Source organism: Haliotis rufescens, unplaced genomic scaffold, assembly GCF_023055435.1.
Source record: "Haliotis rufescens isolate VD_foot unplaced genomic scaffold, xgHalRufe1.0.p SCAF_14, whole genome shotgun sequence".
Classification (NCBI taxonomy): Eukaryota; Metazoa; Mollusca; class Gastropoda; order Lepetellida; family Haliotidae; genus Haliotis; species Haliotis rufescens.
The window spans coordinates 32647963-32661743 of NW_025963824.1; the positions used below are offsets into that span (position 1 = coordinate 32647963).

The window sequence follows — 13781 nt, forward strand, 5'->3', positions numbered from 1 at the left end:
CGGCACGATTGTTTTCTGCACTTAGTCCTGTGTAACACGTGTCCTTATATAAACGGATCTTTTTTGTAATTGTTCAATGGGAATTTCTTTGAAGTTGACGGACGACATAGTAGATACAATTTATTGAAAACAACTTCTTTATTTTACTGGAAAGTTTCGGTATAGATCCTTATACCGTTGTCAATCAAGCGTAAATAATGAATATGGTACTGAATATATATGGAGGATTAACAATAACAATAATTGCAGACATGAGAGATTCACATGAGTAGGCTAAGTAATCACAACAGAAGGAAAATACTGTAACAACATGGCGGACAGAGAACACACGACGAGGAAGCTAATAAAAAGGAAACCAATTAAACAAGGTTAAGTGCACCTAGGTGAGGTGATTATCAGTTCGTAGCACGCGGATGGGATGAAAGGTTCTTGTTTCCCAATAAAACTGTCAGCTGGTCGCATGATATGACAATACATAAATTACATCTGGTGCCTGACAAAGCTTATTTCAATTTCATATTGATTAACTGACTAATTAATCAAGATTGCACATTTATGGCTACGTGGATGCACGTGTGTGTGTGTGTGTGTGTGTGTGTGTGTGTGTGTGTCTGTCTGTCTGTGTGTGTGTGTGTTTGTTTGTTTGTTTGTTTTGAACGCTCTTATCCACTCTACATCGATGTACATCGTAAAGTCGCTATACGCAATAAACCAGAAGTTGTTATCCATTAGCTGTACATATTTCTTACCGTTATTCCAGTTACTAGTATATCAAGGTGTGGGAGGGCGGGTTTGAGTGAGTGAGTTTAGTTCAACGCCGCTTTGAACAGTGTTTCATTTATATCACGGCGTGTCAGTGTAACGGGGAGAAAATAAACCATTTATCCAATAGTACAAATTACGTTTTATTATGCGTTGTATATATGTATATGGGATTGTTCAACAGACTACTGCTTGTTTAAAGGTGTCATAATTAGTTGTCTGTCTATCTCTATCTCAGGTGTATTACACTCAAAGCTTAATCGGGTTATAGGGTCAGTTCATTCTTGTTTTAAGGGTAGCCAGGTTATTCCATGTTAGTATAATTGTTTTACAGTCTTGATCAAAGGGCTGAAGGCTGGTACTTTATCTTGAATGGTGATTTTGAATATATATGTCACCAGCCATCTTAACACCTCTGACCGTTGTCACTATCACAGCACTGCACCATGTGCACAGTACAGGTTCACATGTAAGTTACTATTATTACCGTATTCGACGTAATAAGCGCCCCGCTCTAATAAGCACCCACGGCGATATTTGTTAAGATATTGGCTCTTGAACAATCGCTATTAGCACCCCTTCCGATTGATCAATGTACACAAGACTTATATATTCGTGTATAATATGTGTGTTATATGCATTCTTAATTATGGGAAATTAAATTCTGGAAAAATATATCAGTCGTATATAAACATTTCAGGCTGTCAGCATAAACCACGAAATTTACGATCTTTCAACTCTGTTGCTTTTCACCAAAATAATATTCTGATAAGAGCCCCTTATTTCTAATTTTGAGAGCGCCCTGATCGCTTATTATGTCGAATACGGTACTTACTAAACTTAGTCGAAGTATATTAGTCGTACTGATTGCATTAAATAACTTTTAGTAATCTAATATTTGCGATATTGTAAACAGTTCGTGATTAATCAGCATGAATTTTATGAATGGGTTCATGAATGTGTTAGGGGGCGGTCGGGTAGCCTAATGGTTAAAGCGTTCGCTCGTCAGGCCTAAGACCAATGTGTGAAGCCCATTCCTGGTGTCCCCCGCCGTGATATTGCTGGAATATTGCGAAAAGGGGCGTAAAACCATACTCACTCACTCATGAATGTGTTAGATTTTATTGGAATATCTGTTCACTATTTCAATCTAAATGCATATTGTCAGATTTTTCCGTATGGTTATTACCTGATACGTAATAATCCAGAATATTGTGAATATTGACATGATGCTATTTAGAAAATATATATGTCGTCTGCGTTGTGTATTAATGATCAACAATGTTCGATAGTATGTGAATGTTATTTATCATGTGGGCTACCGCATATAATACTGGACCCGTGAAGATCGGGGTAGAATAGGTCTTCAGCAACCCATGCTTGCCGTAATAGTCGACTATGCTTGTCGTAAGAGGCGACTAAGGGGATCGGGTGGTCAGGTTCGCTGACTTGGTTGATGCATGTCATCGTATCCCAATAACGTGGATCGTTGCTGATGATTTCAATCACTGGATTGTCTGATCCAGACTTGATTATTTCCAGACCGCCGTCATATAGCTTGAATATTGCCGAGTGCGGCGTTAAACAACAAACAAACAAAACAAGTGACGGACACCGTCACAAAGGATGGACAGGGAGGCGGTCTCACATATTAATATGTGAAACCGCCTCCCAGGTCTAGTGGAAATGCGGAAATATGTGAGACCGCCTCCCAGGTCTAGTGGAAATGCGGAAATATGTGAGACCGCCTCCCAGGTCTAGTGGAAATGCGGAAGTATGTGAGACCGCCTACCAGGTCTAGTGGAAATGTGAAAGTATGTGAGAGCGTCTTCCAGGTCTAGTGGAAGTGCGGAAGTATGTGAGACCGCCTCCCAGGTCTAGTGGAAATGCGGAAGTATGTGGGACCGCCTCCCAGGTCTAGTGGAAATGCGGAAGTATGTGAGACCGCCTCCGTAGACTAGTGGAAATGCGGAAGTATGTGAGACCGCCTCCCAGGTCTAGTGGAAATGCGGAAGTATGTGAGACCGCCTCCGTAGACTAGTGTAATTGCGGAAGTATGTGAGACCGCCTCCCAGGTCTAGTGGAAATGCGGAAGTATGTGAGACCGCCTCCGTAGACTAGTGGAAATGCGGAAGTGTGTGAGAGCGCCTTCCAGGTCTAGTGGAAATGCGGAAGTATGTGAGACCGCCTCCGTAGACTAGTGGAAATGCGGAAGTGTGTGAGACCGCCTCCGTGGTCTAGTGGACATGTGGAAGTATGTGAGAGCGCCTTCCAGGTCTAGTGGAAATGCGGAAGTATGTGAGAGCGCCTCCCAGGTCTAGTGGAAATGCGGAAGTATGTGAGAGCGCCTCCGTGGTCTAGTGGAAAAGCGGAAGGTATGGAGTTCGATCCAGGGCCGCATCATGCCAAAAGACGTTTAAAGATGGTACTTGTTGTTATCCCGCCTGGCGCTTGGCATTCAGGGACGAAAACAAGGACTGGTCGGCTCGGAGTCAGTATACTGTGTCTGAGTGGGGTATCCATGCTACTGTGGCATGGTACCTACGTGGGCTAGCACTATAAAATCGGCATCAGTCTGGACTAGTAGAAGCACACACACCCGCACTCACGCACGCACGCACGCAGACACATAGTATATCTTTTCTGTTTTGTGTTTTCGTACTGCTTTAAATATTTCATCCATAAATCTCGCCTTATGTTCTTAATCTCTTCAGCGTTTTGACAGGACAATAACTTCTTTAATGCATACAAATTAGACCATTTATCCTGGTACGCAATTGGTAAGTCTACAGGTTTATGTTTTAACAGAGCCTGGGATCTAAACAGATAATGAAATTCTGAAGGAGAGTTGCACAGTTAAAAAACACGATCTTTCTTTAAATTATTCAACAACCGGTATCAAAATTTGTTCTGAATTTTAATATTGGGATATACACAATTTTTGTCATTGACTTGTATCTTTTAAGTATTGGCTTTTCGGTCAGATACCGATAAATGTAAACCTCTACTTCTCATTATCATGTTACATCTCAATTCTTGTACGAATTGATCCGACCCGTGAAGATTCCGGGCTAGAATAGGTCTTCAGCAACCCATGCTTGCCGTAAAAGGTGAGGTGAGGTGAAATTGGGTTTAACGTCGCGTCCAAGATTATTGCACTTATATAGCGACGTGCATGCACGTGTATGTGTGTGTGTGGCTGCTTGTACTAGTCCGGACTGATGCCGATTTATAGTGCTAGCACACTGAGATACCATGCCGCAGTTTAACATGAATACCCCACTCGGACACAGTATACTGACTCCGAGCCGACCAGTCCTTGTTTTAGCCCCTTAATGCCGAGCGCCAGACAGGGTAACAACAAGTACAATCTTTTAACGTCTTTTTGTATGACGCGGCCCGGGATCGAACCCTGGACCTTCCGCTCTCCGGGCGGACGCTCTACCACAAGACCACGGAGGCGGTCTTGCCGTAAAAGGCGACTATGCTTGTCGTAAAAGGCGACTAACGGGATCGGGTGGTCAGGCTCGCTGACTTGGTTGATGCTTGTCATCGTATCCCAATTGCGTGGATCGATGCTCATGATATCAATCACTGGATTGTCTGGCCCAGACTCGATTATTTACAGACCGCCGTCATATAGCTGGAATATTGCTGAGTGCGGCGTTAAACAACAAACCAACCAGCCAACGAATTGATCCTGAAGTTCGCCTTAATCCATACTAGCCAGGTATTACTGAAATCATGATTCCGTTCAATAAAGTGATAAATCATTTGTGTAGGTTTATCACACGTATAGGTTTTGCTATGTTATGCCAGAATTTTATTACACGTTTTGAAACAGTTATGTGTGGAGGTTCCCTGCCTAATTCCCCATAAACCGTCAAGTTTGGAGTTGATGCGCCTAATCCAGTAGCAGAGTTTTGAAATTTTAAATAAACACGCTCAAATATTTGTAAATTTTCTTATGTCCATATTTTTGAACCATATAACAAGATAGGTGATGCCATAAAATCGAAAGCTGAGATTAGGCAATCGAGAGGTAAATTAATGTTTCTTTGCTCTCTTCAGAAGACAGAACATAGCTTTCTTGGCATGAGAGGCAATATATTTAATTGCGCTTATCATCCTTCGATTTGTGGGGAGTGCTATGCCAAGGTAAACATAGCTATCTACCATCTCGGGGTGTTCTCCATCAAACATGAACTGGAGTTAACTTCGCTAAGCAGGGCCACTGCCAAATATAACTTTTTGTTGTTGAAATGTTAACATCTAAATTTCATTTAGTGCAGTATAGTCTAAACGAGCTATTGGTTTTCTGTAAATCGGCAGGGCATCTACTAGTGAGTGAGTGAGTGTCGAACCCGGGTCTTCAGCGTGACGAGCGAACGCTTTAACCACTAGGCTACCCGACCGCCCCAGGGCATCTACTAAATAAGACTGTATATATCCTCAACATAGAGTCAAATTATAAACTATAAAAATAAGGTTGCATCATTACAAAGATTATAATCAACATTTACAATAGAGATTGCTCGAGGTTATTTATATACAATGAAAATAGTAATGGGATAGGTGGGCTCCTCGTCTAACTCCGAAAGTGAGTGAGTGAGTGAGTATGGTTTTACGCCGCTATAGCAATATTCCAGGAATATCACGGCGGGGGACACCAGAAATGGGCTTCACACAATGTACCCATGTCGGGAATCGAACCCGGGTCTTCAGCGTGACAAGCGAACGCTTTAACCACTAGGCTACCCGACCGCCCCTAACTCCGAAAGGCTTGGGACAAAATTATATACAACATGATAAGAAATGATTTAATACCGTTGTACATTATTTTTATTTGAATGAAAAAAATTACCTCTCACGCCACTTTTCAGCAATTTGTGCCAAAGACCTGTTTGTCAATAGCCTTGATGAAATCTAAAAAAAGCACAATGCAACTTTTGTTTGCTATGCTTAAGGCTCTCCATTATCACATTGACGATAAACACGTTGTCTACTAATGAGAAGGGTTTTTTTCCATATCCAACCTGCGCGGGAAACAGGATGTTATTGTCATCAGTCAAAGATGACAATCGTGAAATAAGTATACTCGTAAAAGCTTCCCCACGTAACTCAAAATTGTGATAGGCAACTTGGGTTGTATGATCCACAGGGAGCTGAGAATGAAAATAGAGTGCTCACTGATCCATTGACCGGGGTAATAATAATAATAATAATAATACTGATAATAATAATAATTATTGTTATTATAATTGTTGTTGTTGTTGTTGTTATTATTATTATTATTATTATTATTATTATTAAAAATAAAAAATGCAGCAAAGAGGGTTTGGGTGATCCTGGTACAGTCAGGCTGGTTAGGCTCATCATCAGCTCAGGGCCCTTGCCCCCTCTACACGCTGCTCAGACAGCGAATGGGTCTTCTCCCAGGAAGCGCTGCCTAAATTTAGTCAAACCCACCCAGAACGTTTCGGAGAATGTGGAGACTCCACAACACTGCAACCTTCTGCATTACCCAAATTGTCAGAAGGGCTGTATTCCTGTTAGCAAGCCCGGGTACTCTCCCGATGTCAGTCAACAGATTGGGAGGTACCAAACCTAAGGCACCGAGAACAATGGGGAGTCGGACAACTTGGTACTTGGGATGCAAGCGTGACATTTCGAAAGCTGGATCTGCATATTTGCCATGTTTTTCCTGAATCTTAACAATCACATTACTGTCAAAAGGGATAGAAAATTCAATGATATAACTACAGATTTTCTTTAGTCTACATTTGTACTCAGCCCGAAGTTTGCCCTTGATATGAGCATTCTGGAGTTTGTCCCTAATCTGCATCCCTAAGTACGTCTAGGCCTGACCTTCCACAAGATGGTCTATAAGTCTTCCCCCAAGTAAACTGACTGATCCTCCCTCTTCAACCTTGCTACGTTTCAAATGAAGAATGTTGCATTTGTCGAGTCCAAAGAACATGCCGATATCATTAGAAAAGGACTCGACAAGGAGAATCTGTTTTTTGTGTGTAGATCCTCCATTGGCAATAAGTTCAAGGTCATCCATGTAAATAATAATAATAATAATAATGATAATAATGATAATTATTATTGTTATTATTATTAGTAGTAGTAGTAGTAGTATTATTATTATTAGTAGTAGTAGTAGAAGTAGTAGTAGTAGTAGTAGTAGTAGTAGTAGTAGTAGTAGTAGTAGTAGTAGTTACACGCCGGTTAGCCCTGCATCTGGTATGTATGAGGGGCAAAAGAATATAAACCGAGTTAGTTTCTTCTGCAATTGAAAAATGAAAAAAACTGTTGCTAAATTTGATTATGTCTATATAACCATCACTCATTCCTGCACCAGTGTTATTATTTATAGTAGTCTGTGGCGGGGTAATTTTGTTCAATGAAGACTTGGGTAAGAAATGAATCTGCAACCACGGGACACCTACCATGTTGCTAATTTGTGTCGAGAAAAGTAAATATAATGATTTTCTAAGATTAGATGTCGAAGACACCCATCAGCACTTGTGTATTATGCGGAATTTTCTTACTTTTTTGAAAGTGTCACATAAAACAATTATAGAAAATTTAACCAAGTAGAAGTATTCTTTGGGTGCTGACAAAGCGCTAGTACAGTTAATTTCTTTTATGTTATATCGTTAAATTAAGATATTTTCAATTAAAAAACAAATATATGATAAAATCACCCGAGAGGTATAGTTTCTTTTTATTCACAGTATATGTTTCATGACAACAGACGTGCACCATTTCAGCGGGCTGTTACTGTTTTGACGATTCTTAGATACTGTCACTTGTCTGGCACCTGTAACATCTCAACTCCCACCCACAACCCCTCATCCACTCAACTACCACCCACAACCCCTTATCCACTCAACTACCACCCACAACCCCTCATCCACTCAACTACCACCCACAACCCCTCATCCACTCAACTACCACCCACAACCCCTCATCCACTCAACTACCACCCACAACCCCTCATCCACTCAACTACCACCCACAACCCCTTATCCACTCAACTACCACCCACAACCCCTCATCCACTCAACTACAACCCACAACCCCTCATCCACTCAACTACCACCCACAACCCCTCATCCACTCAACTACCACCCACAACCCCTCATCCACTCAACTACCACCAACAACCCCTCATCTACTCAACTACCACCAACAACCCCTCATCTACCACCCACAACCCCTCATCCACTCAACTACCACCCACAACCCCTCATCCACTCAACTACCACCCACAACCCCTCATCTACCACCCACAACCCCTCATCCACTCAACTACCACCCACAACCCCTCAACTACCACCTATACCCCTCATCCATTCAACTACCACCCACAACCCCTAATCCACTCAACTACCACCCACAGCCCCTCAACTACCACCAAAAACCCCTCATCCACTCAACTGCCACCCACAACCCCTCATCCACTCAACTACCACCCACAACCCCTCAACTACCACCCACAACCCCTCATCCACTCAACTGCCACCCACAACCCGTCATCCACTCAACAACCACCCAATACCCCTCAACTACCACCCACAACCCCTCATCCACTCAACTGCAACCCACAACCCCTCAACTACCACCCACAACCCCTCATCCACTCAACTGCCACCCACAACCCCTCATCCACTCAACAACCACCCAGAACCCCTCAACTACCACCCACAACCCCTCATCCACTCAACTACCACCCACAACCCCTCAACTACCACCCACAACCCCTCATCCACTCAACTGCCACCCACAACCCCTCATCCACTCAACAACCACCCAGAACCCCTCATCCACTTAACTACCACCCACAACCCCTCAACTACCACCCACAACCCCTCATTCACTCAACTACCACCCACAACTCCTCATACACTCAACTACTACCCTCAAGCCCTCAACTACCACACACAACCCCTCATCCACTCAACTACCACAAACAACCCCTCATCCTCTCAACTAGCACCCACAACTCCTCATCTACCACCCACAAACCCCTCATCCACTCAACTACCTCCCACAGCCCCTCAACTACCACCCACAACTATTCAACTACCACCCACAACTCCTCATCTACCACCCACAAACCCCTCATCTACTCAACTACCACCCACAACCCCTCATCCACACAACTACCACCCACAACCCCTCATCCACTCAACTACCACTCACAACCATTCAACTACCACCCACAACCCCTCATCCACTCAACTACCACCCATAACCATTCAACTACCACCCACAATCCCTAATCCACTCAACTACCACCCACAACCCCTCAACTACCACCCACAACCCCTCATCCACTCAACTACCACCCACAACCCCTCATCCACACAACTACCACCCACAATCCCTCAACTACCACCCACAACCCCTCATCCACTCAACTACCACCCACAACCCCTCATCCACACAACTACCACCCACAATCCCTCAACTACCACCCACAACCCCTCATCCACTCAACTACCACCCACAACCCCTCAACTACCACCCACAACCCCTCATCCACACAACTACCACCCACAATCCCTAATCCACTCAACTACCACCCACAACCCCTAAACTACCACCCACAACCCCTCATCTACAACCCACAACCCCTCATCCACACAACTACAACCCACAACCCCTCATCCACTCAACTACCACCCACAACCACTCAACTACCACCCACAACCCCTCAACTACTACCCACAACCCCTCAACTACCACCGACAACCCCTCAACTACCACCAACAACCCCTAATCCACTCAACTACCACCAACAACCACTCAACTACCACTCACAACCCCTCATCCACTCAACTACTACCCACAACCCCTCAACTACTACCCATAACCCCTCAACTACCACTCACAACCATTCAACTACTACCCACAACTCCTCATCTACTCATCTACCACCCACAACCCCTCATCCACACAACTACCACCTACAACCCCTAATCCACTCAACTACCACCCACAACCCCTCATCCACCAACTACCACCCACAACCCCTAATCCACTCAACTACCACCCACAACCACTCAACTACCACCCACAACCCCTCATCCACTCAACTACTACCCACAACCCCTCAACTACTACCCACAACCCCTCAACTACCACCCACAACCCCTCATCCACTCAACTACCACTCACAACCCCTCAACTACCACCCACAACCCCTCATCCACTCAACTACCACCCACAACCCCTCAACTACCACCCACAACCCCTCACCCACTCAACTACCACCCACAACCCCTCATCCACTAAACTACCACCCACAACCCCTCATCAAATCTACTACCACCCACAACCCCTCAACTACTACCCAAAACCCCTCAACTGACACCCACAACCACTCAACTACCACCAAAAACCCCTCATCCACTCAACTACTACCCACAACCCATCAACTACCACCCACAACCCCTCATCCACTCAACTGCCACAACCCCTCATCCACTCAACTACCACCCACAACCCCTCATCCACTCAACTACCTTTCTCAACCCCTCATCTACCAACCACAACCTCTCATCCACTGATCGATATGAACAGTGAGATATCCTCGGCTGTAAACTTCTAAAATTTCGTATCTTTTAACGGCATGCGTCTGAGCTACCCTGATCATCCGGTAAAACGTCTCTATATTTTGGTTCATGTACTTTTGTCCCAAAGGAATCAGGTCAAATATATATAAATAGAAAATTCCGATTTCAATTATGTATTTCTTCTCGCCCTTCGTCATAATTCGTTTTCTGTTGTGTGTGATACATTTTCTACAGATTTTAATCATATTATTTAAACTATTTTATTTGTGTCGATAGCGACTGTAAATGAGTAATGTTTAAACATTTGAATTATTTCTGGTCGGCGGAATAAAACCCCCATTGCTTTTCATGTTTTTCCATATTTAATATATGGCGAGTCGGATAATTCGTAAAATGCAGTAAACTACGGTTATAGCGAACTGAAAGGGACCAAAATATTTAGTTCGTAATAACCGTAGTTCGATATAAGCACATATACAGCATATATACAGCAAATGGACGGGGCCAAAAAACTGTTCGTTATATCCGTCAGTTCGTTATAAGCGTGTTCGTTATAAGCGTAGTTTACTTTATGTTATGAAAAGGTCCGACCTCAGGACAGCACGTGAAAGCCTCACCGCCGTATAACCAAACGATCAGATACCAACGTTATCAGTGGTCAGTGTTATTGAAATCATTAAGTGAAAACAGATGTGCGCAATATTTTTATCACGTAAATATACGTCCGTGATCATACTTCCTGGTCGGTAAAAAATTGGGACCACGTGACGTGCATTCGAGCGAATGGCTCGTCAGAAGCCTGTTGATTATTGTAGATTCTGATGTCAGTTACATTTATGTACCACGCCATCTGCAGGGGCCAGAAGTTAGCAGCGGGTTCGTGATTTATATTAAACAACTACAGTAATGTGGTCGAAGGACGAACCCGGTGATAGCTTGTTTTTCGTTGTTCTAAAAACGAATGACGAATAACGAACCCGCTGGAAATACGGTATCTTATATTTGTTATACCAAGTCTTAATAACGAACCCAGGACTGATTTATTTTTCGTTATTCAAAAGTACTGAATAACTAAACATCCTTTGGACGATGTAAGACGAACCTGCTGTCAAATATTAAATGAGTTTCAGTATATTTCACCACATTACTGTAGTTGTTTAATATACAGCCTTTGAATAACGAACCCGGTGCTGGCTTGTTTTTCGTTATTCATAAGTACTGAATAACTAAACAGTTTTTGGATGATGCTGTAAGACGAACCTGCTGTCATATATTAAATGGGTTTCAATGTATTTTACCACATTACTGTCGTTGTTTAATATACAGCCTTTGAATAACGAAAACGAATAACGAACCCGCTGCTAACTTCATTTTGTTTTTTGTATAGGATAGTACAATGGTTCAGGCAGATTTTAATACCCTGTTATAATGGTTTTATTGTCACAATTCAATGGAATTAGTGTTTTACCTACTCACAAGATTTGAAAATGAAGTAAAATAACATGATTTTTACCAATCTTCCACTGAGAATTAGAATTACAGTTAAATGAAACAAAATGTTTGCCAAATTCAGATAACCGAACACAGTACCTGTAATCAAAGACATAATTTGGATAGTTTAATGACTTAATAAAAATGTTACAGCCAATTTTGTCAAATTATGCATTTTTCCTTCAATTTATGCAATTTTGACCCCCTGAAAATTCCTGCACAAACTTGCAAGCTTACTACCCAATGAAAATTGTGTACAGATACCTCCTTTATGCAATAGAAAAGGTTTAAGGTATACAGGAAAATGTGGGAACGAAAATCTTGTTTTTCACCCCTGGCCAACTGACTATAAGGCCCCTGCCATCTGCAGACAATGATGATGGAAAAGACTGCGTGTTTGTTTCCTTTTTTGTTGTTTAATAACGCCAGACTGGGTGAACTCTGAAAACATCAAAGGACGGTCTTGACGGGTGGCCCAGTCGCCTGAGGCGCCGACTTTTGCTTTGCAGAGTTGTGTCCCTTGGGCCCATAAACCTATCATTGTGGGTTCGAATCCCAATTTGTACCGATTATGTTTCCAGGTTTGTCAGCACCATACCCGTGCTCGTGGGTTTCAACAAAGCGATAAACGTCGAAGACATGCATCAATCAAGCGGACACGCCGTGATATAACTGGAAAACTGTCCGGCGTCGTTAGACCCAACTCACTCACTCCGGATTAGTGCAGGCAGCCACGAACAAACACGCATACAAGAATTTGGCTATATGGTGCAATAATCTTGAACGGTGACGTTAAACCCCATATACGCGCGTATACAACGCCGGGAGTTTGCTGGAACATTGCTAAATGCGGCGTAAAACCATACTCACTCACTGACAGGCGGTGATGGAACTATACATACTGCTTGAAGAAGAGTTAACGGTGAGTGGGTGAGTAGGCGTTAACTACTCTTTCGTTTTCAATTGTTTACAAATCTAATAGTTTTACAGTACAGGCAAAATAAAATTTAAAAAATCAGAAAAAACCGTTTTTGTAAGCATTTGTAAAAGAATATTAAAATTTAAATATGGTCATCAATCATTTACAAATATATTAAATCACAGAAGAAATGCACAACAAATCAAGAGGTTTCTAAAAGTTTCACATTTGTAGGTATTAAATATGATCATTAAATGTACAAATAAATACTTTTACAAAGCGCCACGAATAAAACGGCTTGAAATGTTTTTTTTATAAATATTTGATAATTATATTAAATATGGTTATCAATCATTTACAAATCATTTACAAATATTAAACAAAATCAATTATTTGTAAATAGTTCATAAGTATTTTAAATATAATCATTACATATTTAGAAATGAAACACTTCAAAGAAAGAGCACAACCAATAAATTAGGTTTATATTAGTAAATATTTCATTAGCATATAAAATATGGTCCTGTTTATAAACAAATATCTTCAACAGGGAGAAAGGCAATAAATAAAACGTCTTTAAAAGGGTTATTATTTGTAAAAAAAATTGATAAGAATATTAAATATGGGCATTAAATATTCCGATGAAAATAAAACGTTGGCGTGGGTTCGCTCTGGGGCATCGCCGTTCGACTGCCCACCGAGAACAGCCGTTTCTTTGGACATATCCACACGGCAGTAACTGGGTCGATGGAAGCACGAGTGTTGGTGAATTAATCACAGCGATGTTGTCGGTTCCGTCAACAAGAGCTGAAATCCGTCTCTCTCAGCTGACTGTTAGGAGCTTCGTTGTTGAACCCAAAGACCAACTTACGGAAAATGATAATTTATAAGATACATAATGTGATTTGGTATAGGGCCAGCCTCCGCCTTTTGTTATCATCAGTACCTAATTCTGTCAACGACCACCCCTAAAGCCCCGTTATAACAACGCGCATTGCACTGTATTGTTCCTGGATATT

The 13781-nt window shown here is 42.2% G+C and overlaps 1 protein-coding gene across 1 annotated transcript; it reads left to right on the forward strand.

Annotated features, from left to right (window-relative positions):
* The first annotated feature begins 7508 nt into the window (after nucleotides 1-7508).
* Nucleotides 7509-9056, forward strand: LOC124117136 (soluble scavenger receptor cysteine-rich domain-containing protein SSC5D-like). The gene has a single exon (XM_046478872.2). It carries the CDS (start codon nucleotides 7509-7511, stop codon nucleotides 9054-9056), a length of 1548 nt encoding a protein of 515 aa, XP_046334828.2.
* The last annotated feature ends 4725 nt before the right edge of the window (nucleotides 9057-13781 follow it).

Coding starts and splice junctions, on each gene's coding strand:
- LOC124117136 (XM_046478872.2), top strand. CDS start 7,509: ATGTTTCATGACAACAGACGTGCACCATTTCAGCGGGCTGTTACTGTT.